We start from the raw sequence: 26,074 nt of genomic DNA on the forward strand, positions 1-26,074 counted from the left end.
TGACTAAACCGTAGGAACCGGTAGTCGAAGCGGTGTCTTCGATAACTGAACTACTAACACCAGTCACTAAAACGACAGCTTTGACTACCTCATCACCGCCTAAATAGTGTCTCTGATTACCAAACCGCTGACTACCCAACCCACTGAACTGATGACCTAGCCTCTATATATTTTGTAAAATGTGTTACTAAAATTTTAAAGGTAAAACATTTTATAATTTTTTATAAAGGATTTTATGGTTAATGGAAAATATTTTACAAATTTGACCACATTTTACATGCAAACAAACACTTGAAAAAAGGAAAAATATTTTACTTCAAAATAAACAAAGAGTATATATCTTAGTTGCAGCAATGGGTATTCAAAATCCAATTTCAAAGCATTTATTAGCAGTGATTATTAAGGAAAAGTTAGACATCTAAAACAATAGGATTAACATCTCATTTATTTATTTTTATTTTGCTTAGAGTTTCAAGCTATAGCGTCAGCTCCTGATGATAGCTCTTTATCATCAAACTAAGACATCAATCGGTTTTTGGTGCAGGTGGGGATTGAACCCTAAGTCTCTTATTCAACTATCAGAAACTTTACCAATTGAGCTAATTGGAACCCATATCAACGTCTCATTTAGAACATGTAAATCCTTAAAACTTAATCCAAAAATTCATCCTCCATTTTTTAAGCACATTTACAATTATATTCTCCTTGCCTTCAATCCAAATGGACCACTAAAAAAATATTCGATATACACATGGAAGTGAAATTAAGTTCCACAAAATATAAATAAACTGGGGATATTTTTTTAATATATATGATAGGATTTGAACAAATAATGTTGGATTTATAATAATTTCTTCCATCAATCATCATGCCAAGATATCGATTGGTTTCTTCTTTCTCAATTGTATTTTTCACTCCTTTGCCCACTTTAGATAATCTACTACCAATGCTCTTAAGTTTGAATTATATAAGTATGCAAGTTAAAATGTGAGTTTAATAAGGTTTTAATTCTCAAATATAACTCATTAATGAGTGAAAATTTATTGTAAAAAAATTAACTTATATAATTAATGGATAAATAAATTACAAATGTTATTATGTTTTTTTTTCTTTATTAAAATAATCCTAACATTAATTGATAGGTGAAACACAAAAATTGCATTTATTGTTTCTTGTTTAGATTTTTCCAATACTCATTTTCCCACATTTCCACTTCCTTTATTGATTTATCCTTTCTCTTGAGAAAACCTTGTAGTGATGAAGGATCATAAGGAGGAGGCAAGGTGCATGGGGTTAAATCACTGGGAGACTTAACCATGGATTCAACCATGAATTTCTCCCATGTACCTTTCGCAGGGCAAGCCATCATTTCTGAACATAGCTCAACTGCTCCTTGAGGTATAGATGGTTTGAATTTCAGGAGCTTTGCATATTCATTTAACAAATGAAACATGTAGTCATATATGTAGTCCATCTTAAGATCCTCTTGTATGAAGTTGCTTGCTGCCTCTCCTATGGCTTGAGCCTACCAATTTTGTAAAAATAAAAGAGTTGAAAATATAAATCATTTTGTTAATATGAATTTAAATTAGTGAAAAAAGTGAAAGCATCTTCAAAAACTTAAAAGGTGAAAATAGGTATACATTATACATGAGTCTAGTTGAATCATAACAAAGATACTAGTCAATAACCCAATGCACACAAAAAAAGTTTAGCAAAATATGATATTTTTTCTCTTTTATTTATTTATTTTTTTTAAATATGAGATTTGATAATCATGATAGTTATTAATAGACATTTATTATGAGTGTTTTTGTATATGAAATTATATATTAATATAATATACTAAGATTCTAATAAAGATAAAGGGTTTAAATATCAAATAAAATTAAAGTAATTTAAAAATAGATACATTAAATGAAATGTAAAATTATTATGCTTAAAAAAAAAAAAAAAAAAAAAACTAATTTGGCATTATATTATGAGATCAACAAAAAGTCAAATGGTTTCAGTTTTATATGTATAATAGATTTTTCAACCCGACCAACTTGCTCAAGTTGAGAAATTTCAACCTAACCCATTATAGTTTAAAAACTAACCCAACACAACCGAACTGTAGGAATTGGGTTGGGTCATTGAGTTTGAACAATTTTGTTGGATCTAATAAAAAAATTCATGCTTTCATTCAACTATGTAAGTTCATTATTAATAGATAATTGTAATTTATATTATTAGGAGTAATATTCAAGTGTCATCAAACTAGGTCCCAAAATATCAAAATAATTTAAAGTAATTAACTTAACCTAAGTCTCAAATTATAAAATAAATCAAACATGAAATTTTAAATTACATATTTTTATTAAAAAAAATTAATAGTGTATAGGTTTGGTAAGGTTACTTACGGTTGGAAATTTTTTCAACTTGAATCCCACCCAACTCTAGTTTGGAAAAAAGAAAAAGAAAAAGAAAACAAATCAAGTTATCAACCCATGAAATACAATTCAAATCGTTGGGTTAGATTAGTCTGTTAGATGGGTAGATGCACACCCCTTAGTGAAAACATTTTGATAATATGAGAGAGAGAGAGAGAGAGAGAGAGAGAGACCTTTTGTGTGTGATTGTTGCCCCATTCCACAGCAAATTTAAGAGAGGTGCACTTGCTATTATCCCTAATGGGCCAGTAGTGCTCCAATGGCACCATGCCTCTAATGAAGAAATCGTAGTAACGAGGCCTTACGAGCAAGGTCATCGAGTCACATGCTAAAATGTACTTCTCACTTACAGACCATGCCCATCCCTCTACATAAATCTTATATCTGACACAAATTACACTTTTCTCAATTAAGAAGGGGAAAAATAAGAATAGTTAAAATGGAAATAAAATAGTTCACTGATCTTGTTTTTATAACTACCTGTGAGTGCATTGGTCTTCTAAATTTGATTGTTTATAACCCTGTTTAGATTCTTGCACCCAATCCTGAAATTATAGCACATCATACGAGAAACATTATAATGCAACATGTATACAATAGGAAAAATGTTCAACATTTGTGAGTAAATGAGAAAAATGTGTATTAACCTGTGTATATAGGCGAGTGTTCCAATCATCTTTGTTTGAGACATTGCACTTCAAAAGGTCATTTCTAGTTGGAGCCACACTCGGATTCCCTTTCCAATAAGCATAGGGTACTCTGTCCTTCCATTTAGTTCTTGAGTTGCCTTGTTTTATGTCCTCCAACAAACTTTTCCACGGCCTTATATTGATCTCGGCCCTAATAAAATTAAGTCAAGCCTATGTAAAAGTTTAATTTCCCCACCCAAAAAAAAAAAAAAAAAAAAAATTGCTCTTTTAAATTTATATTTTTCTCTAGTACTCGATATATTATTAGATTCAAGAAATAACATTTTAGCCATGAAATGAAGAGGATCATATTTCCCTTTGGGCCAATGTAATAAGCATGATTGATTTACGTACCAGCCCCAAAAAGACCAATCAGGGAACACAATATCCAAACTCCACCCATCAGAACAGTAACGAAACAATGGAGGTGGGCCCGCATTTGGGCCCCGAAAGTCCTTAGATGGAACAACAGGGCGATCATCACAATCAAACATGAGTTCCAAGTCAGGCAATCTCCCAGGGTACAACCTTAGCAGCTGCAAAATGCCCCACAAGCTGAACATGTCCCTTGTCTGTATCGACTCCCTATACTTCTCTACGTAGGCCTTACCGTCTACGATCACAAGCCTGAAATGTGCGGTCTTGCGGGCCCGCTCCACCATGTCTCTCGTGATTCCTGTGTGCTTCCAGTGCCGTAGATCTTCGTGGATCCAACGGAAGTATGATGGGCATGTTTCGTTTGATGATGACATTGGACGGTCAGGATTGTGTGTTGTTGTTGGGTAGTAGTTTATTGGGCAGGTCTGTGTTTCGTTTCCTTTTGTGCATTTCAGTGGGAATTCTTGCTTTTTTGGTGATTTTTCTGTGGTTTTTATGATTGGTTTATCAGTGGAAGAAGAACTACCTAAAAATATGGACTGCAAAGCACAAATAAAGTAAATTATTGGTTTAGCAACTTTATTCTAAAAAAGTATGGTGGCAATGAAATGAATGAAGATTAATAATTTAAAATAATTAGTCGACCCGTTCATCATGACAATATATAGGATCTGTTTGGATTCAACTTATTTTTGCTGAAATTGAAAACATTGTAGCAAAATTATTTTTAATTGTGTGAATAGTATCGTGGGATCCATTTTTAATATTTTTTAATTCGTAAACAGTGCTAAACAGTTTATGAACAGTGTTCAACAGTATATGAACAGTACTCTTGTCCCCTAAAGTAGAAACGGTGCAGGGAAAAAAAAAAGAAAAAAAAAAGTAAGAAAGTAAACGCAAAACGCAACTTTCAGTTGGATCCAAACCCACACATAATAATAATAATTTTTTATTTTGTAATGTGTTATAATGTATAATTTATTTTCTAAAATTTATTGAAGAAATTTGTTTTTAAAAGTATTTTCTATCCATCTATCTCTAGATTTTCTAGTCTTTACAAATATATTATTCTATTATTTTGTTTTTTTCTTTTTTTGAAAAACTTGGGTGTGATTGATTGATGTTATTCTTTTTTGAAATTTTTTTATTCTTCAAATTTTTGTTATGGTGTGTTATGTTTTCCTTTACTTTTGGGTAAAAACTTTTTTATGTTTCAAACTTTTAATTCTCATAAAAATACTATCATGATAATCCAATCTCATTACAAATATACAATTGATATTACTCAAATAATTAATAGGCAAATTTGAATATATAATCATATAAATTGTATTTTGATATAAACTTAAATTCTCAAAAAACACACTACCAAAATGTATCAATCAATTTGGACCGATTATAAAATATGGGCTCGGATAAATTTGTTTCTCCTCAATTTTCAATCATTTTCTTTTTTCTCTTGTCAACCAAATAGAAGAAGCTACATTTCCTTCATACTTTAGTAAAACCCTTTTTATTTCTAGAATCCTTTTTCAACATAGGTAATCTCATAATAGATAAGAACTTTATTAATGAACTAATAATTTATAAATTATAGGAAAAACCAGGAGCATAGCTAGGATTTTTTACTTAAAGAGGCCGAGTTACAGTATTTTTATAAAATTATCAACGTTAATATATCCATAAATTGTCCAGTTCACCATAAACATACAAAATATCCACACAAAAAATTTTCTTTTTTTTGCATCAAAATTATGTCTACTATGAGTCTTTCATAGAATAAAATTAATCTATTATCATCAAATTCTAAATTCTAAATTTTGTTACAAGCATCTTAAATTCATCCATTATCATCAAATCATTAAAGAAGAACATTTTGCATTAAAAAAAAATTTTTTGATTGATACAGGTGTCTTAAATTTTGAATGACTAATATCAATTTTCTTAAAGAATACATCAATTGTTTTTGGTTTGATCATATTTCTTTTAGCTTTAATACGACTCAAGAATTAACCTAAAAATAAATTTTGTTTAAAAAAAATTAATTATATAGATGTTACTCACATTCAAGAAAAACAAATTCCACTATTATTTTAAGTAACATCCACCTCATGATTCTTTTTTTTTTTTTAATGAATTATCCACTCAACACAACCCCACATACTCACACTTGCAAGTTCACTCTACTAATTTAGGAGCAAAGAGATGGAAAAAAAACAAAAAAAAAAAAAAAAACAAATTTGTTTTACTAATTGTTAAGGTTCACAGCTCTGTTTGGTAGGGTTGAGATGAGCTTTTTTTTTTGTTAATAACAACTAAACAATGGGGCTGGCAGCAATATTGAGGAGAAAAAGCAAAAGACAAATAGCTTGAGAATGAGAATGAAGAGAAAAATGTTTGGGCTGACATCTATACTATTTAAAGGGAATGAGTCATTGTCTATTGGATTAAATACAAATCTTTGGACAATTGGAGGGCTCAATTATTATTTTATTTGTGAGGAAGCCTTACCTGTTAGACAAAGTTTATATCTTCTAAGTAAATGGCGGGGCCGATTATATATTTTTGAGGGGGCCTGTATCTTTTTGCTATGTATATTATGGAGAAGATTTAAAATTTTGGGGGGGCCATGAGCAAGGTGGCTCCGCCCCTGGGAAGAACTCCAACTGAATCCTCTAATTCCCATTAATTTTAAGATATGTTCCATTTAAAAATCAATAAATGTCATTAGTTGTACCTTCAGCTAAAAATGAAAGGGACTAGTGGGATTATTATAATTGGCATGAGTAATGCACTCCTGGTATTATAAAATATCTAAACTCTTTGTTTAAACAGGTGTATATACATAATCCCTTAATAATTAAAGGGAAAAACTTGTCCTAGAAATCATGACCACTACATCAACCACTATCTTGATCATGATGTTGTTGATTAAAAAATTTATCATTCAGTCAGTGCTAAGATGACAAGGATGAGAACCTATGGCAGCACAAGAAGGGCTATTGGGCCGTGGTCTAGTAAAATTTGAACTAAGTCCATTGGACTTGAACCCGAATAGGGTGACGAAAATAGGGAACAAGGATAGCTTATTATAGATAAAAACTTTATTGTTTAAGTTTCAAGAAATTAAAATTCTTCTCATCAAAAAAAAAATTTAAAATTCTATTCTACATAAAATTTTAAGAAATTTAACATTTATTTTGATTTTTATCATAATTTTATGTTTTAACATAGTATAACTTACACACTACATTCGATAATATGAATAAAATATTTTCTTTCTTTTACATATATATTTTTTAATCAATCCATGAATCATACAAGAATATTACTGCTAGTTAATATAAAATTTTAATAGACGAATACACATAAACTAGACAAACTACGTTTAAGAAAAATTCCAACTAAGAGATTTATTTATTTTTACTCCAAAAAAAAAAAAAAAAAAGAGATTTAATTGTTAAAAATATACATAGTATTTGCCTCACTGCGAAGATTTGGTTCATTATTTTTAGGGAATAAAAGTCTCAAATAAAAAAATTTAGGATCTTAGGGTTTGGAAGTTTTTAGGGAATTTTATAGATGAAGAAAATAAGCACAAAGAGTATCGTAGTCTTGCTTGTAGGCAATACAATTACACAAGATAAAGAAGGATTTGCAAAGGCAACATTGTAGGCTTGGTGATCGACTTAACAAACCTTTTCTATTGCCATTAAAATTTCTTGTTACCAATATAGAATGGTAGGTCAAATGTGTAAGTTTGCTAAGGCTGATGACAAAAGATTGTAAGGAATAAGAAGAAAGACTTACAGCATCAATCCAGCCTAGAAATACCAAAGCACTGACAAGGAGGAAGAAGAAGAAGATCAAGCTAGCTGTTGTAACTCTCTTCTTTAATGGTCGCCAGCCAGTTCCACTGTGATGCTTGTGAAGCCCTCCATTATAGAACATATTAAGTTCCTTCTCACTATTCCTTTTCATAGTGCTTTTGATGGAAACCTGAAAAGCCAAAAAAGCTTAACCTATGTTACATATCCAGAGAACTTTCATACAAAAAAGCAAGTCCACAGAACTAACCTCAATTCTTAGTCTGTGTCTTAAATATACCCACATGCTGTGTGTGATTGTGTGAAGGTGAAACTCCTCATTATCTCACACACAAGAACAGACGTACTTACATGAAACTTGTGATTCCTTGATTTTAAAGGGATAATTCACGTTTCATTTCCATAATTTGCTCCTTAATTGCATGCAAATTTCCACCAAAATAAGGACTCTTTTGAGTCTCAGCTTAAGTAGGGACAAAATTGTGAAGTCTCGAAAGTGTTAAATCACTTGCTAGTCCAAAACTATCCCTCACACTGTCATAAAGAGCTCATAAAGTAGTTGACTATTCTTATGGCAGTTCAGTCTTTTTGATGTTGAGTCGCCTCTAATTGAAGTGTTCAACTGATAGCGACTAATTTAGCCATTATCATTGACCTAATTAACCAAATTGCCCTCCCCACCCATAGACTTCAACTGAAGTAGCCGTCATATGTAAAAAGGTCAATTCCAATCTCCCTAGTCCATTGGCTTCTTAGCAGAAGATTGTTGACTAGATCTGGTGCATTTGGGTATTTGATAAAACGTTGTATGATTGCGGCTTGGGAACTGAGTTGTACTTATAAATCTTAGTTGAAGTAATGGGTATTCAAAATACAATTTTAAAGCATTTATTTGCAGTGGGTTTTAGAGAGTTTTTCCGTTGCTGTAGTTTCTGTACTGTAGTTCTTTGTTTTAGATTATTTTAATAATATTGAAGTTTATAATAAAAAAATAAGAACTCATAAGTTTAAGTGTCATATTATATTAAGGTCATAATCAACCTCGAAGATGTTATTTGCTGAACAAATAATATCAATGTTAATGACAATAACGATAAGTCTAAAATCACGACATAATTCACGAAGAATTTAAATTAAACAACAAATTTCAATGTTGTCTAAGATGACAACTTGTTAATGATAGATAATGTAGTGTTAATGGTAAACCCATATGAAAATTAATAATAACCTTTCAACTGTTGCTCAACCATTGAGAAATTTGTTGACAAAACCATTAGCATTACTTGTGTTAATGGTTGTGTGCCAAAGTGATTTGGTTACCAAAATCCCTTTGACAATTATCATAGGGAGGGGGTGAGTGAAGAAAGTTTTTCTTTGGAAATATCAAATATGTAGGAAATTAAATAGTTAGACTATCACTATCTTTGAACACTGTGTTTGCGTACGGTACCTATTCATTGTATGTTCTTTTCCTACAACACATCTAATTCTACCAAATTAGGTTGAGTTTAGGTCAAATTCGACAAACGGTAGATTAGAGCTTTACCTACCGTACAACATTGAATTGTTCTCCCTTGAGAATAGTTTAATTTGTGAATTTGGCAGCTTAGGAGAATTGCAGACAGTATTGTACCTCCCAGGCTAAATAACTCGGTTGAGCTGCATTTTACCTTTCCTTTAAAATAAAGCATAGCGCGACAATCCACTCCCATTAATGTTTAAAAATAGCCAGCTCAATTATGAGCTTGGTTATTCATAAACACATGGCATAAAATGATCTAAGAAAGCTATTTGAAAAACTTATAGCTGACCTTGATCTGGTGAATGAGTTTTTCATCTGTAAACTTAAACTTTTGAATTAAATAGTAACCCTACATGTAATATTAAGACCTCGATCAGAATCTCCCTAGCACTTATCAGAGCTCACAATGAGCAAGACCAAGTGAAAGGGATTCCTGAGATTTAGAGATCACCAAATTACGGGGGCTCAATCTTGTTGTGGGCCTTACTAAAGTGATATCACCCAATTATATAAAATAAGACATGATTTTAGTGTCTTGTTGACATACATTGACATTGTTATTAAAATTGTGCAGACTCTATGCTTGCTTTGTCATAATATATATATATATATATATATATAAATTCACCCTATGGAGGAAGGGAATTCATTTGGTGCAATTAAATAAAACACCCCAAAAGTATCTCATTTTGGAAAGTAGAATTATTTTTATACTGAACATCAAGTACTCCCACTCAGCTCAACAAGGATAAGACCCTGGTTAGCAAGCTAACTTGAAGAAACAAATCACTATCCACCATTTTTATTTGTAGGTAACGCATAAAATATTATTAAAAATAAGGCCAGCTCGAGTTCATTGAGGATGTACTAGCTATATACCATCTTATAGCAAGGTTTTCAGACCCGGACCGTTCAATGAACCGTAAAACGAAGAGGTTCAAAATTTTTGAGGTTGGACCGAGGTCGAACCGAGATCGAACCGTGATGACGTCATAATTAATTTAATAATTATTTAAAATATAAATAAATATATTAAATTAGTACAAATAAAAAAAAAAAACTAACTAAAATAGTCCAACTAAATATAAAGATTTGTTTTTTTCAAATGTATTTTTCATATTATAACTTTTATAAACAAAAATATAGTGTTTCTTTCTTTATTTATATTTTGATTAGTTAAACTTATGATAATAATAGTTAATAATAATTATTATAATATAAAAATTAGAAGGGCAACCACCCACCTTAAATAAATTTTTTAAAAGTGACATATTTTATTAAAAAAGAAAAAAGAAAAAAAAGAAGATACAAGCTGGTATCAACACTGGCGGATAGGGGTGTCCACGGGTCGGTCCGGGTCGGGTTTGTGCCCAACCCGCGACCGACCCGACCAAGTCGGGTTCCAATTTCTCAGACCCGCCGCCGACCAGTCAGAGAATCGGATCGGATCGGACGGTTCTTGCCGGAAAGTGGTCGGGTCTCGGTCGGAGTTGATTATTTGAAAAACGGCGAGAATCCGGCCAAGAAAATATGAAAAACGGCAGAATCCGGCAAGGAAATTTTGAATAACGGTAGAAATCCAGCCAGATCTCGCCAAATCCAGCGAGATCTTGGCCATTTTCGGCAAGATCGTGGCTAGATCTAGCGAAATCTCGCCGGATCTAGCTTAAATATTCCCAAAGAAAACTCAAACTCGCCGGATCTACCCAAAAAAAATCTAAAAAATCGCCGAAAATATGATGGGTTGGTCGGATCGGGTTTCTCGGATTTGAGAGAAGGAGATCCGATCCCTGACCCGTTGATCTCAGATTTTAGAGAATGAAATCCGTCGCCGACCGCCGGAGCAGTCGGTTCGGTCGGCGGCGGATCGGGTTCGGTCGGCGACAGCGGGTGGGTCGGTTCCGGCGAGTCCTTGGACAAACCTACTGGCGGATAGTAAAATTTAAAAACATTTGAATAGTCAAATCACTCTAATTACTTCATTGGGCTTCACAAGGTCAAGTGGGTAGTGGTGTTGTCAGCAAAACAGTGCAGCACACTTAACAAAAACATGAATCCAATGAAGCTGGGCAGCAAGTGTCCGTGAACTTCAAAATTTAAAAGCTTTCATTATTTCCAAGGCTAGGCAGCAAGTGTCCATGTACTGTAGACACGTGGAGAGCTTAGGAAGTTTTCAATATTTCCAATACTAGGTCCGTGTCAGTGTAGTCAAGTCATAACAAATACAAGGGAAAGTGAGAAATCAGACCACATACTTAACAAGGTTTCAGCAAAGAAGAGAGAGAGGGAGACGGATAGAGAAGAAGAAGAAAAAAAAGAAAAAAGAAGCAGAATATGAAGAAAAAAAAGAAAGGAGAAGCAGAAGAAGAAGAAGCAGTTGCTTCATGGCGCCACTCCTGTTTCGTCGTTGTCTTTCCTTTTCTCCTTTTTTGTGTTTTTTTTAATTTTTGGTTCAGATTCAATGGGTTGCTTCATGGCACCACCCTTTCTTCATCGTCATCTTCTTCCTTTTCTCCTTTTCTGTGTTTTTTTTTTTTTTTTGGGTTCAAATTCAATGGGAAGTAGAGAACCGTGAGAACCGGTCTGATCACGGTTCTCAGAACCGTGAGGTCCGACCGCGGTTAGCACGGGTCCCTGTTTTTTGCTCATAGAACGGTTCTTGATGCTAAAAGAACCGCAAAAATGAACGGTTCGAGGTTTTTCCGGTCGGACCGTACGGTCCGGTCCGGGTTTGAAAACCTTGTCTTATAGTATAACTATTTTTGTGTAAACTCTCCAGCAAGCTACATACCCTTGATAAAATTTAAATACAATTCTTTAAATACAATACCTTAAATACGGTACATTAGATTCTCTAATTGAATTCAAACACTTGTTTGTTTTGAATTTAATTGTTCTTAAAAAGGATAACACTATTCTTATCTTATTGGTCAATGCAACTAAGAATTTGAAATTAATTAAGAAAAACTTAATATAGTGCATCTAAAGGACTATACCTAAGTTTAATTCTTTATCAAATCAAAATCAGTTTATACTCAATACCCCCATAGTATTGCCACATGGAAGATCATTTCCTAAAAACAAGATAAGCCAACCTAAAACGCTTTTGACTTTTTACTTTTAGGGTAAACAATACGTAACCCATAAAACAACCCATTGAAATATTATTGAACCAAGTGGCATGGCACATGTATAAACGCAAACAGCTTATCAGAAGTCTTGCCTCCTTGGGCCCCCAAACCAGGCTGTCAGAGACGACCCAAATTAGAAAAATAGTCACACTCGGTAATAAATAAATAAAATAAATAAACTAAAAAATATGGTGTATTTTTCACTCAAGCTAATCATGTGCAGAACATGCAAAGCATCACCAGATTATCACTAATAATTAAGCATTCGATTATTGCAGCAGTATGAACAAATGAATATTATGATTGGTGTTCATCTCTCTAAACTTAGTCCTTAGTCTATACCAATGTCATTAGCTGAAATTCAAAAGGTTAGCATGGATACAGTTGGTGCACTAGGAGCAAGTACAAAGTGAAGACTAGAAAAAGGCGTCAAGCTGAATAATGCTTGTTATCTCCAAGTCCAGCATAATGTTTTAACCTTTTTCCCACAACCCTATAAACTGATAAACATTTGTCCAAAAGTCAGTCAAAAGTTTTTCTATAATCAAACTAATCTCTGATAATTTGAATCTATTAAATGTAACCACTCAAAACTAGGCCCCATTGGAACCATTCACCAATGCCATAGACTCATCTATGACCTGTGTCGATGACACAGCTTAGCAACAACAAATGAACATCCACACCATTCATACTCACAAATAAACTGGAAGAGCAGTTGTAACATTGCAAGCAGTTACCTTAGCTTCCTCAAGTTTTTGTCTATCTGCTTTCATACTCTGAATGGCCTAAAAGAAAAAATGTGACACCTCTAACTTCCATTTCACATTGAAGACAGGGTTATGCACTCGCCAATTCATCTAGAACTGTTTATTATCTCACCAACAATTAATTTAGAAAAATTTACCATCTCTCACTAATGTGCTACAGAATTGCAGACTAAGTAGCACATATCTCACCTTACTATCTGAAAATGGAGAAGGCTTCATAGTCCTCCAGTTTCAATAGCCAATTGCTAAAAGGCGGTCTTCCTTTAAAAATTTTTGAAGTCAAGTTGTATTCCTGAGCCCTCTCCTGGAAAGGGATTATTATGTCAAACCAGTTAAAAGATGACAGGTAATATACACCAGTTGATAACAGCTAGCTGAATCCATTTTTCACATCTTCAGATACATCAAATCAATAAAAATGCTAAATCACAAATACATTGGTTTTTTTTGTGGGTCTAAATCACCAAGTACATTTACTTAAATTTACATCTCACAAGTTTAGGATGCCAGCTTATGGAACCTTCACTTGCCAAAAAATTACATAACTGATCACATGCTTGCTGCCTTTTTCTCTCATTCACACATGCACATTTCACTACTATATTTTTATTAACAAAAGTTTCTCCACAAAATAAACATGTTTTTGTAATTAGGCAACCAAATTATGAATATTGTATCCCTGGCATTCTTAACAAAAGTTACCTCTTTAACATCTTGAGTCTTAAGTATGTAGGATGAGGGATAAAATAATGAGAAAAAATATTGAAATAAATTCAGGTGAAATTTGAAAATCAACTCCTTTTTACACATATCCCCATTGATGCAGCCTAAATGCTTCAACTAACTATATTCCTATAAATATTTACAATCCAGATAAAAGAAAAGAGATCAGTACAAAATATAGAGATGTTAGCAAAATTTGAATACAAAAACCTAATTAGTAATTTTGTATTTCAAAAAGTGAGAAGATTGGATTTTAAATTAATAATAAAAATATAAAAAGTTCAAAAGATATTATTTATTTGATATTCAAATATAAGAAAATGTCTCAAATTGTATTGAGCCTGGTTTGCCAAAATAACTGAAGACAACATTTTCTTTTTGTTAAAAAATCCTGAAATTACCTCATCATCTGGATAACATAATAGTCAATCAAAAAGAGTCTGCAGATCAACATGCAGAAAATTAAAAATATTACCTTGAGTGCTCGATAAGAAATCTCATTGGCTGGATCTTTGGTTTGGCATTCGTGTCCTAGTGACGAGAAAATCTCCAATAATCGCTTTCTGTGCAATAATAGTGATGATGGTGATTATGCTATTTCTACAGGTGAATTTTGTTCAAGCATATTATCAACTTACTTGCACAGAGAGGACTCAGTAGATGGAGAAAGTGCTCCTTTGGCAGAGGTGCCTTGCTTCCTTCCAGTGGTTCCGAGAATGACTTCATGCAAACCAGCTTTATTCCAACAAATCGAATACCTGACAATCAAAGCATGCAGAAACATTTAGCAACCAAACAATTATAGGATAATGTGAACTATAACTGGTCAAATTTAATTGAAGTACCCGCATGTTAAAGTGCTCAAAGCTGTTTCAGAATGTTGAAACTCCTTTGGTGGTATTGGGGCTGCCCAGAATTGTGGCTGCCAGTGTAGTTAGAGTAATGTTGTCATAAGCCTGCCTATTTTCCATTTTACAGAGATAATACTCACTTTACAGACCTGGTTCACTTGAAAGGGACTCATTAGCTCACTTGAAAATGGTTGGATTCGATCATATATAGCTCTTTTCAAGCAATCCTCTAAGAGAAACTTTTCAGGACTGTTAGGGGATCCCCCAACGGCAACAGAAGAAAGGTAAACAGGTTGAAGAAAGTAGGAAAGCAGAGCCCCTGAAATAAGAGAATGAATAACCTTTTTATTTTATTCCTATAATAATAGTGCCCAACAATTTATAAAATTATAGTAAGAAAAACCGTAAACACTTGCCCAAGTGTCTATAACAAGAAAATAGAAAAACAGGTGGTACAATCCTACAAACATGTATGTTCATCTTAACACAGCAACAACTACAACAACAAAGCCTTAGTCCCAAATTTTTAATGTTGGCTATCAATCCTCAACAACTTAGTCAAGGATATATGCATGTCTTATACGATCCTAAAATTAACATGTTTTACATTGGTACTCACACACACAATCGTACAATTTAGATTATAGGAACTATTAATGATAATTAAATGGTATCAAGATACTATTTTTAAATTTAAAGAACATCAAAGCCTTAGTCCCAAAATTTTGGGGTCAATTATGGATGCTCAACAAACTAATCAAGGTAGCAACATGTATCCTTTTTCCTTGATTCTATTATATTCAAATTCATACTCTCTAATACCTCTTTAATTGACATGTATTTTTATACTTCTATTAAAGTTTTTTTTAGGTCTTCCTCTATTTTTTTTCATTCCCTTGACTTGAATTATCTCACTTTTACTCACTAGTGCATAAACCACTCTCCTATGCACATGACCAAAGTCCATTTCAAGTGACTTTCACTCATCTTTTCATCAATAGGGGGTCAAGCCTATCTTTAAGCAAAATAGAAAGCTAATAATTATCTATGCTTGAACATTATTAAAGGACAAACCTTGAACTCCCACAACATTCCAACGAGCTATCTTGTCAGAGCAGCTAACTGACAATGTTGTATCACCACGACCAGGCTTTCTTTGAACCGAGCCAATAAGTTTTGGAGCATCACCTGAAAATGAATCCACTTATACTCTACATTCAGATAAAATAGTTAGTAATAATTCTTCTCGTAGAAAGATGCAATTGCCACAAGTATGTCATAAAACAGAATTCTGTTATGAAAATATCGAAAGCAACGCAAGAAGATGAACAAGGAAACCATGTAATTTGAGAAACTAATAACCAAATGATCAGCCCTCTAAATGTCACAAGGTAGAGGTAGAATGAAGGAACTTTCAACTCATAATGTTGCTCAAAGTCTGACAGTCCCTCTCTAGTGATATCCTGGTTCTTCTTCTTTTTTTCTTTTTTTCTTTTTCTCTTATGGTAAATAGATACATTAGTTTTTCATCATAAAAGAAAACAACAATATAATATTACCACTTTACAGCATATCTGGTCCACGCTTCTATCTCGAGCTTTTTGAATAGACCTTGGTGTTCCATTTCTCCTGTCATTCAGGTTCCATTTCTATCTCTACCACACTCCTGAATTTTTGTATTTTTACACTTGCTTAGCTTTCTTCTTTCAACAATACTTCACATCGTTGAGCATGGGATACTAACCCTTGCCATGTACTGATAACCTAGACTGTTATAAGAAAGTCTAAATTGACTATATAAATATATTTTATATATGTACCTATATAATATACTTATATAAACTTTCATATTATCTAAGTTTGGAAATAAGTGTATAAAATATTGAACTACTATTTTTAACTTATTAATAATGTAACTAGTCATTTAATTTGTAGAAAAAATATATTTAATTTCTAATCATATAAGTTTAATGAATCTAGGTTTTGTAAGTTTATTTTCTAAGGAAAAAAAAATGAAAATTAATCTATTTAATTATCTCAAATATAGTTTATTTATTAATCATAAGCATACATTTACGAAGAGATAAAAAAAATTGCACTTGTAGTACTTACTTTACACTACCCTATAATCCATGGCATTCACGAACACTTTTTTTGAGAAACTAATAACCAAATGATCAGCCCTCTAAATGTCACAAGGTAGAGGTAGAACGAAGGAACTTTCAACTCATAATGTTGCTCAAAGTTTGACAATGCCCTCTCTAGTTATATCCTGGTTCTTTATTTTCTTTTTTCTTTTTCTCTTTTGGTAAATAGATACATTAGTTTTTCATCATAAAAGAAAACAATAATATAATATTACCACTTTACAGTGTATCTGGGACTAACCACCCATACTCTTCTACTTCCCTAAAGTAATATAAAAGTTGTAATTCAGGATGAAAATGGCAATCCTAAGTTTGATTTGAATCACAATGATTACTACATAACAGCCACACATTTATCCACAATAAAATAGATACAATGTGAAAAAAGCGACAGCCAAGAATTCACTAAGACTAGATTTGAGGTAACATGAATAACCCAAACAAGAGGTAACATCCAAGTGAGTTAAGAAGAGTTCGATGAGAAAGAGGAAGAAAGGAGAGGATAACTAAAATACTAATCTCACCATTATTCTTTACCGAATCCTCCAAGGGTTCACTTGTGGAATTGTCAAGATCGCCCAAACATGATTGTGAACCCCTTTCTCTTGGCAGGTTAGTTTTAAGAGGAGACAATGGACAATCAAGTGATGCAGCCCCACCTACAGGAAATAAGAGAAAAATAGTATAACCAGAAACGGAGCGTCTCTGAAGAGTTTGGTAAAGTTTTAGTTAATGCATTCACCAAAAAGAAATAATTTTTCTATATGTCAGAATTAAAAACAAAATAAATAAAACATCACTAAGAATTACATGGTAGTTGTGATATGTAGAGGTGTAATTGCCAGCCCAGTTTCATTTTGTATTTTCCTTGGCCTAGATTATCTGCTTCTAATTGAAAGGGCAAGCTGTCGATATCACCACCTTGCAATATTGTGCTTCCATCAATATGATTTTGCTTATTATAAAATTGAGTAAGACATTGAATCTGTGCATAGAAAAACCTGGTGCCATAGACATAAGAAAAAGAAATCCTTAAAATCCCAATACAAGTACCTTAAAAACTAAAAAGAAATTTCAGCTTTACTTCTTACACAACCTCTAAATTGTAAAAATTCATAGCAGAGAGCCCACAAGAACAAAAGTCCATTACACAATAAAGTAAGTACAAAACAAGCGCAGTTGGGGTCAGTTGCCCATAGGTTTTACTGGCTAGATGAGAGTACAAACTCCAAAGGGGCTCTTCTTTAGAAAGGTTCCATACGTTATCAAACAGTAAAAAGTATAACAATCTTCGATTATGCAATATTAATTTATTTTTCAAATGTAATATATGACAATTGGTTAAAACAAAACAAAGCCTTTGTTGCAAAACCATAGTATCATCTAAAATTGTAAAAAGTTCCAAAGCAGAGAGCCCAAAAGTTGGAAGTCCATTACTACACAATAACTAACAAGCTTCAATTACGCAATATATTAATTCATTGTCAAATGTAAAAGGTAATGGCATTTGGTTAGAACAAAAACAAAGCTTTAGCTTTAGTTTCTTCCGCAAATAGTAAAAAAAAAATGCAAACAGCACAACACAGTACAATGAAAATGGTACAACAAAACTAATGAAGCAGCAATCAAACAAGTGCAAGTAGTAAAAGAGAGATAGTGTACCTGAGCAAAGCTCTGCGTGCAATAATTTCAGCGTGCGAGTCATTGAGAATATCACCACGAGGGCTCAAGAGAGAGCGGCCTATACACTTTGTCCCAGTTCCCAACGCCACAACTTCCAAATCATCTGAAAATCAAATCACCACATAGCATAAGAAATTCGAACACTTTGACAAAAATGGAAAAACTCTGTTTTGGTTTGTTAATTGTGAGAAGGTAAATGGGCTACCTTGAGAAGGAGAGGAGAGGAGAAAAGCAGCCAAGACAGTGACTTCGCGTCCCTGAGGCTTTCCTTTCTTTGGGAGAGACTTGTATACAGACAACACCTTGTCTGAAACTTTCTCTCCCCACTTCTTCTCTGCCTCTGCTTCTGCCTCTGCCTCTGCCATCAAACTTCAAAGCTCAAAGCAAAATCCAGAACTGTCTCATTTTCTCAAAGGTATGAGAAATTTTTTATTACCCAGATAATGATCGTAGAGAACTTCATTTTGGGCTAGACCAGGTCTTGTCAAGCACAAGGTCGAGCCCATTATCAAATACCATCTTACGAGGAGAGCCCAAACCATCTTGGGCTAGACCAGGTCTTCAAATTTTGTTCTAATGATTTTTAACCTTAGGTTTCCTAGTTTTATCCGACACTCAACAGCGTGTTTGTATTAATACTAGTTATGGCAGAACGTGCTAGACACATTCTTGTCGTGAGAAAAAAGTATTATAGTAATTAATGTCAATTTTAAATTTTATTTATATTACAAAACAAAAATATGAATAATTTGATTTTTAAAGTATATAGAAATTTACATTAATCAAAAGAGATATTAATTTTAAGAATTTTGATAATTATGTCGTAAAAAGTTAATCACATTTGTTTAAGAATTATGATTGTAGGGTCCTTAGGCCCAAGAGTTTATTATCTACCTGTATATTGGGCCTGTGGCCCAAGCCGAGAACAAGGATCTGCCCGAGAAGGAGAAGTCTTCGTCAAAGGAGACTGTGTTGATGAATAAAAAGGTGGAATTTGGTCATAATAGCTCAAGAGAGTGTGCCGAGGATGAAGGTGTCCTCAGCTAGACAAAGCCAAGGTCCTAAGAGATGGTTTATTAGCAAGAGTGACGATTCTGGAAATTCAGTTAGAGCGGACAAGCATTGTAGAGACATCAGATAAGAAGGAGTCCCTAAATATCTTAAGTGAAAGCTACTGCCTCTGCATTAAATGCACTACAGCTAACTCTCTGGCCCCATTAATGTGGAGGTGATGCCTAAACAATGAATTTCAACCTTACAGCTACTACATAAGGACTTATGGGGAGTGCTGATGGGACAAGTATCCAAACCAACTGTCTAAAATGCACGTGGAAGGTGGAGATGAAAGGGAAAGACAGTATAAAAGGAGTGTTATATAGAAATTGAGAATCAAACTTGTAACGTTACCTAAGAGTATTATATAGAAACCAGTGTCCTCGGACTTCGCCGATGACGTTTTTTCTTCAGCATACACTCGTGTATTTTCATTCTTTTGACATCAAACCTACCTAACTTGTTGTTTGGCTAACTAAAACCCAGTTTTTCTAACCGATTCTCTATAAATTCATTATTTTTGGCTTTTTGGGCCTAAATCCATTCATACTTTGGGCTTGGATCTTGAATCTGGTCCTTACAATGATCAACCACAAAGTTAGGGTAGCTATTTAACATATAAATATTTATTTAACTATAATATTTTTTTAGTACCTAGTTGCTAAAGACAATATATCTATTCTCTAAAAATTTCTAAGAATGATAACGAATATCATCACCTTCCAACAATAAACAACTGAGTTTTGCTAAGAAATTAAAAAAATAAAAAATAAAAAATAAGAAGAAGAAGAAGAAGAAGATAACAAAAGGCTCGTGTCATCGAATATCATCACTCTAAGAATTTTTATCATTTAAAACTCAAAATACATAAAGAAAATTTTTAAGATGTTAAAATTTAGCAGAAGTAATTTAGACATTATACAATAAAATATTTTAAGAATCATAAGTTTTCATTAGGGTTTAACTGAGAGAATAAAAATATGACATATTTGCTCTTTTCCAAAATATTAAGGGAAAAATTGCTTGATTTTAAAGTTTAAAGAAGAATTGTAAACTACCCCAAAAATAAAGGATGAAAAATGGTTTTTTCCTAAGTTTTTGTTTTTGTTTTTGTGTGCAAAATTATGTGTTTTTACTTAAAATAGTGTGTAAAGAAAAAAATATACAAAAAGTCAACCCAAGAAAATTGTATGTGGAATAGTGAATTTTGACTCAACAAAGTTGATTAAACCAATAAAAAATTTCTAAAAACACAACAGAATGACACAACATTTTCATAATACCTTTATAATTTTGTTATATTTTATTTTAACTTGTAAAAAATTGACAGCTCAGCAGTTTTGAAAATATTGTGACAACATCAAGATGTCTTAACATTTTTCACACAAAAAAATGTTATGTCCATGACATTTTCACAGCAAATCATAAGTAGTAGGTTACTACAAGTTGTTATTGGTGAGCAAAAAAGTAGTTTCATTGGTAAGTTTAAATTAGAACCAATAACAATTTACCATATTTGATTTGTTATGAAAGTGTTGTGAAAATTATTGTGGACAAACCAAAAATAATATAGCAAATATACTACAACTTTATGCATTCAAAAAAAAAAAAAAAAAAAAAAAAAAAAAAAAAAAAAAAAGGGCCAGCAAAACAGTGAAAGTTAAACAAACCAAAACTACTGTATCGAAATTACTATAACTTTTCACATTCACTCTTTTTACATAATATATATATATATATATATACACACACATTGCACTTACAATGTAAATTTATATTGTAAACACATAAAAATTGGTAAATGTTGTACACATTTGTAAAATTTGTACCATTTTTTTTTTTGCAAATGTATATAATATTTGCTACTTTTGTGTGTATACAATGTAAACTTACATTACAAGTAAAAAGCAACCATATAAAGATCCTTTAAAAGAAAAAAAAAATAAGCTCAAATCAAGTTGGTGAACTTGAAGGAAAAAAAAAGGAGGAAAAAGGCAAGTCACTAAACCAAAAATACTATTCATAACATTATTCATGAGTCTATTCGCTTTTTTTATATATAGAAAAAAAGAGCACAAATCGATGACTAAAAAAAAAAGCGATAAACAGTACATATTGAACAAACCAAAAGCACTGTAACTTTTACACATTCACTCAACAAGTGTCACAACATTTTCACAAAATATTTATTTTCAATTGTGGTTGGTCACAGTTTCATATTTTATTATTTTATTTTGACTTATAAGAAATTGACACCTCAATAATTGTGAAAATATTGTGAAATTTGTTATGTGAATATAACAATATATGTGCGGATTCTTATAAATTTTTTTTTTTAAAAGTACAAATGAAAAAAAAAAATGTAGCTATAGTGCCACTTGAACAAACCAAAGTGGCATTGTAGCAAGTATTCGAAACTTGGGGGAAAAAAATGACTCACTACACCAAAAGGGGCACTGTAGAGGTATTGCCTCTTTTTATATAGTTAGTAAAAAAAAGAGCACAAATCGATGACTTAAAAATAAAAATAAAAATAAAAGTACATATGGAACAAACTAAAAGTACTGTAGCTTTTACACATTTATCTAACAAGTGTCACAACATTTTCACAAAACATTTATTTTCAGTTGTGGTTAGTCACAGTTTCATATTTTATTATTTTATTTTGACTTATAAAAAATTGACACTTTAATAATTATGAAAATATTGTAAAATTTGTTGAGTCAATATAACAATATATATAAAAGGAAAAAAAAAGTACAAACAAAGACTTAAAAAAATAAAATAAATAAATAAAGCTGTAGCTATTGTAGCTACAGTGCCACTTGGTACTATAGCTATTGTTTAAAACTTATAAAAAAAAAAAAAAAAAATTACAAAGTGGCTCAATAAACCAAAATGGCAATGTAGAGGCATTGCCTCTTTTTATATAGTTAATAGAAATATATAAAATAAATAGTGTTTTCTTTTTTAAAGGTAATTAAATTCAATCATTTAATTCATTAGTCAATACAATTATATAGTTGAATTAATTTGCAAAGAACATAAGCCATGATCTTGTATGGATTGAAGATGAACTTGAATTTTTGAGTGATAACTTGAGAAAAGATAAAAGAGTTATGTAACTGATAGTTATCTATTTAATAAAATCTCAATTTTTCCAGAAACAAAAAATATGCACTAGTTGAATTGGGTAGATTAAGGTTAAATTTTCAACCAAATAGCTATTTTGACAGGTTAGAAAATTTCCTAACTATTATTAAACCACCAAAATCTACAACTATTATGTCAATTGAAATATAGCTAGTTTGGATCCAATGAATTGCGTAGGTCAACAAGATACATTTGTTTAGATTGGACATTCTCTAACTAGACCATATATACATTAGAACTTTTTAATGGATCTTTTGGATGGGCATGTTACAAATAGTTTTTCTTTTTAAATAAAAAAGAAAAGAAAAATAATAACAGATACCAAAAAAATTAACACCAAAGCTTTTATATATATATATAGAGGCAAGTCGAGTTTGGTCGGTTCTTGGTGGGTTTAAAAGATTCAACCTACTCGTCAATCTAACTTATCATTTTAATAGGTAAAAACTATCCAACATGTGCCACCATCTACACTAACACCACATGGGTTAGCCAATTAAGTTGATTTTTGTCAATTCAAGGTTGAATTTAATTGGGGAATCTAATGTACAATATCTAAAGAATGGTATACATATAATAATTCATATTTTAGTGTGGGAAAATACACTTACTCCGTTTAACATGGCTATATCACTAGTCATATCCTATAATTCAAATTTTATCAAGAAACTAAAAAGTATGCATGCTCGACAAGCCGACACTTTTAGAGTAAATGTCAATTGTAGTTAAAGTGGAGTTTGTCTGGGCATGATTTATGAAGAAAATTAAGAGGGCCAATTTAAGAAAAAACTTTACAAGGTTCAAAGTAACTTTTCAAATGGCGACTATACACTATAGTTTTTACCTTTGACAACAATAGTAGAGAAGCAACACTTTCTAAACGTCTCTTGCACGTTCATATAAAGAAAATTACAAGAGTAAAACATGAAAAGTACATAAAATGATAAAATAACCAGTGAATCAGTGATGAGTTTGTTGTCTATATATATACAATTCATCTCTTCTCATGAGCATCTTGAAATTAGGTTAGGAAGAACCAAAAAAGAGAAATAGTAGATTTGAAAAATAAAAGGTGGATTAATAATTGAATTAGCACGTAAAAAGTGGATTATAGATCATAATTAATATCTTAAATTAAGAACAAAAAGAAGCTCACCAAGCATTGTAAGACACACCACCTTTACGACTAATGAGGCATCGAATAAGATACAAAAATACAAAGAAGCCCCATTCATGGCCCGCAACGCACATGTTGATTCTCCTAAGCTCTCCGGCCAGTTGGTGGTCACTACTCACCAGCACACAAATCTGTATGAATGCGAAGCGGCCAAACATTGGGTCCCCTCACATGGTGACCGCCCTATAATTACAAAAATCCTTGTTGTGAAAAGAGCAGATGGTCATTGCTTGTAGTAAGTAGTAACATAAGGCATGCTTTATGATTTTTTAACTGATTGAAAGAGATAGGGCCTAATTGTAAAGACTGAAATGGTGTCCATTCAGCAAAGCCTGTTAATCCCATGACAAAGGCAGGACCGGACCTGCTTAGCTTGATCGCCACGCCTACCTCGGACGGTGATCATGGAGACTGGCCTACCTCGGACAGTGATCCCGAAGACCAACGTCAGTCCAACCATGTCGATGATTTAGTGGCCGAATACTTATGATTGCCGATCTTCATATTAGTATTTGAGCAAAATTCACCTAAAAATGAGTATTCATCAAATGTACATTCTATTCCATTATCAACATTTATTGCATCTCACCCATCTGATAGTCACATTAAATGCGAGTAAACCTATTGCCTATTGTTTTTTAGGTTGAAATCCTAGCATATGTGCACTCAACCAAGCTGGAGGGACAACTTACTGAAAAAGTCTATCACCTAATTATGAGCAGGAATTCCTACCAAATGCACACCCCTTTCTTGCCCTATAAAATACCACATCACTATTCAAAAAATGTGTGTGCGCGCGCACTAGAAATGCCATTTCTCTGTAATTTTCCTTTACTAACTTGATCTTCAAAGCCTCCTCAGGCAAACTCACTAGTTGGCCCTAACGAAGCATAGGCCTCTGTTCATAGCATATCGCTGATTAGGTTATAAACGTCTAATTGAGCATATAGCCCTAATAGAAGCCTTCGCGGTAGTTTCTCTTCTTCTTATTTGCCCACTAACAATAATATTGTCTAGTTACAACAATTTTTTTGTACGAAAAAAAGTACTTGAACTCCAAAATTTAAAATAATAATAATAACAACAGTGCTTAGTAATCATTAATTAAGGCAGTCTCAAATTGATCAATTGTCTCTCTAACGACTGAGAAGTGCATGTCAACTAACTCTTGACTGAGTCTCGATCAATCTAGAATCAAGATTTTTTATTCTAACTAGACTCATTAAGTCGGTTGTTTAAGTGGGATTTTGTGTCATGGATGCAAAACCATATAGGGGCACATAAAAGTTGACGAAAAATAGGTTTTTGGAGAGCTTGAGTCTTACCACATTGAAAGCAAACCCTAAACCTCTCTATTCACCACTACAAAGAGATCAACAAGTGATTTGAAGATCGGTTCTTCAAGTTTGCTATCAAGGTCGAAGACATGGTACCTTCCATGTTCATTACAGTAGATAAGAATCTTAAAGGCGGTCCTTGAAGTCACGAATGCGATTCATATAAAGAATTCCAAATTAGAAGAGTCCAAGGAGCGTGGAGCTAGGGTTGTCCAAACCCAACCACGACCTAACAAAATTATCCGACCCGTCACCACTGGAACCAAAATTAACTCAATCCAAATAGAGAGGCGGTCGACAGTAAGTTTCTGGCATTAGTAACCGATGTGAGCAGGTCAAGTGGTAGGGTTAGAGGTTTGAAACCCAATGGAAATCAAATCGATAGATATTACTTGCAGAAAATTGTCATTCTCCCTCACCCATTGTCCTCCCTTTCTCTCTCAATCTCAAATTCGTTGAGATCTGAACCAGATTTGTTGAGATTCAGCGAGATCTCATTTGTCATTACCTCAGTCAGTTTCAGCCAACATCAACTCAATCTAACCTACCGGTGCTCACGGTCAGCAGCAAGTCGTCTATTCTATCACCCACCAAGATCAAGTCAAGTCTAAGCGGAGCCCAACCCTACTATCAGCCATTTGGAGTCACATCTATAAGTACTATTGAATGAAGCAATTAGAAATAACTATTAAGACATAAAACCAGGACATTGCCATTTGCACGCGTTAACTATTTTTTTTTCAAATACAACGGTCCATTTCGTGAAAAGGAAAATCTCAAATAGTCATGGTAAAAAAAAAAAAAAGGATTGTCGTCTAGTGAGTCTCGTCCCTGTTTGTTACTTTGTTTTCATCGAATAAAACTGTCGCAATACGCGTACCGACATCATTGCATCTGATTTCATTATCATTATCCCCTCCGAGGCTCCGACACTTCTCTATTCCCTAATCTCTTTAACCCTTTATACCCTTTACCCGTCCTCAATTGATTTACCTTTGTCGGCACACAGCAACATCAACCGCACCAACAACGTTGTGACTCTCAATGTCCACCGTCGGATCAATCAGTCCGCGACACTCGTCCATGATCATCGCTTCTCACGCCACGTGTACACAAATAGAACACTGTCTTTTCCAAACCAATAATCTGAGCGCGTATTTTACGTAGTTCCTAAAGGATATAAAAGGTCCAACGTAGCCCT

The 26,074-nt window shown here is 32.8% G+C and overlaps 2 protein-coding genes across 5 annotated transcripts; both read right to left on the bottom strand.

The window, feature by feature from the left end:
- Positions 1–1,136: 1,136 nt before the first annotated feature.
- LOC115956003 (protein O-glucosyltransferase 1-like) lies at positions 1,137–13,025 on the bottom strand. 4 transcript variants are annotated; one of them, XM_031074444.1, is made up of 7 exons: positions 12,939–13,025; positions 7,310–7,498; positions 3,476–4,038; positions 3,080–3,272; positions 2,913–2,977; positions 2,606–2,816; positions 1,137–1,525 (listed from the first exon to the last, which is right to left on the bottom strand). In XM_031074444.1, the coding sequence occupies exons 1-7, from the start codon at positions 12,966–12,968 to the stop codon at positions 1,163–1,165; spliced, it is 1,614 nt and encodes a 537-aa protein (XP_030930304.1). In that variant the 5' UTR covers positions 12,969–13,025; the 3' UTR covers positions 1,137–1,162. The 4 variants fall into 4 exon arrangements, with proteins under 4 accessions (XP_030930304.1, XP_030930305.1, XP_030930303.1 ...); XM_031074445.1 differs by lacking the exon at positions 12,939–13,025 and adding an exon at positions 7,678–7,750; XM_031074443.1 differs by lacking the exon at positions 12,939–13,025 and adding an exon at positions 7,577–7,671.
- LOC115956004 (tRNA-specific adenosine deaminase TAD1) lies at positions 12,224–18,580 on the bottom strand. The gene is made up of 10 exons (XM_031074447.1): positions 18,359–18,580; positions 18,133–18,256; positions 17,281–17,471; positions 16,995–17,129; positions 15,398–15,511; positions 14,473–14,642; positions 14,318–14,394; positions 14,111–14,230; positions 13,948–14,035; positions 12,224–13,053 (listed from the first exon to the last, which is right to left on the bottom strand). The coding sequence occupies exons 1-10, from the start codon at positions 18,516–18,518 to the stop codon at positions 12,943–12,945; spliced, it is 1,290 nt and encodes a 429-aa protein (XP_030930307.1). The 5' UTR covers positions 18,519–18,580; the 3' UTR covers positions 12,224–12,942.
- Positions 18,581–26,074: the final 7,494 nt, after the last annotated feature.

The sequence above is a fragment of the Quercus lobata genome, chromosome 8, assembly GCF_001633185.2.
Source record: "Quercus lobata isolate SW786 chromosome 8, ValleyOak3.0 Primary Assembly, whole genome shotgun sequence".
Taxonomy (NCBI): domain Eukaryota; kingdom Viridiplantae; phylum Streptophyta; class Magnoliopsida; order Fagales; family Fagaceae; genus Quercus; species Quercus lobata.

Bases quoted from the DNA above. Each gene is read 5' to 3' on its own strand.
- LOC115956003 (XM_031074443.1), bottom strand. From the start codon at position 7,612: ATGTGGGTATATTTAAGACACAGACTAAGAATTGAG. The intron at 2,978-3,079 runs GTTAATACACAT...CTATAATTTCAG, and splicing joins ACACTCGCCTATATACACAG to GATTGGGTGCAAGAATCTAA. The intron at 1,526-2,605 runs GTCTCTCTCTCT...CAAAATTGGTAG, and splicing joins GCAACAATCACACACAAAAG to GCTCAAGCCATAGGAGAGGC.
- LOC115956004 (XM_031074447.1), bottom strand. From the start codon at position 18,518: ATGGCAGAGGCAGAGGCAGAAGCAGAGGCAGAGAAGAAGTGGGGAGAG. The intron at 17,130-17,280 runs GTAATTCTTAGT...TATTTCCTGTAG, and splicing joins CTACATATCACAACTACCAT to GTGGGGCTGCATCACTTGAT. The intron at 13,054-13,947 runs GTAATATTTTTA...ATCCCTTTCCAG, and splicing joins TTTCTTATCGAGCACTCAAG to GAGAGGGCTCAGGAATACAA.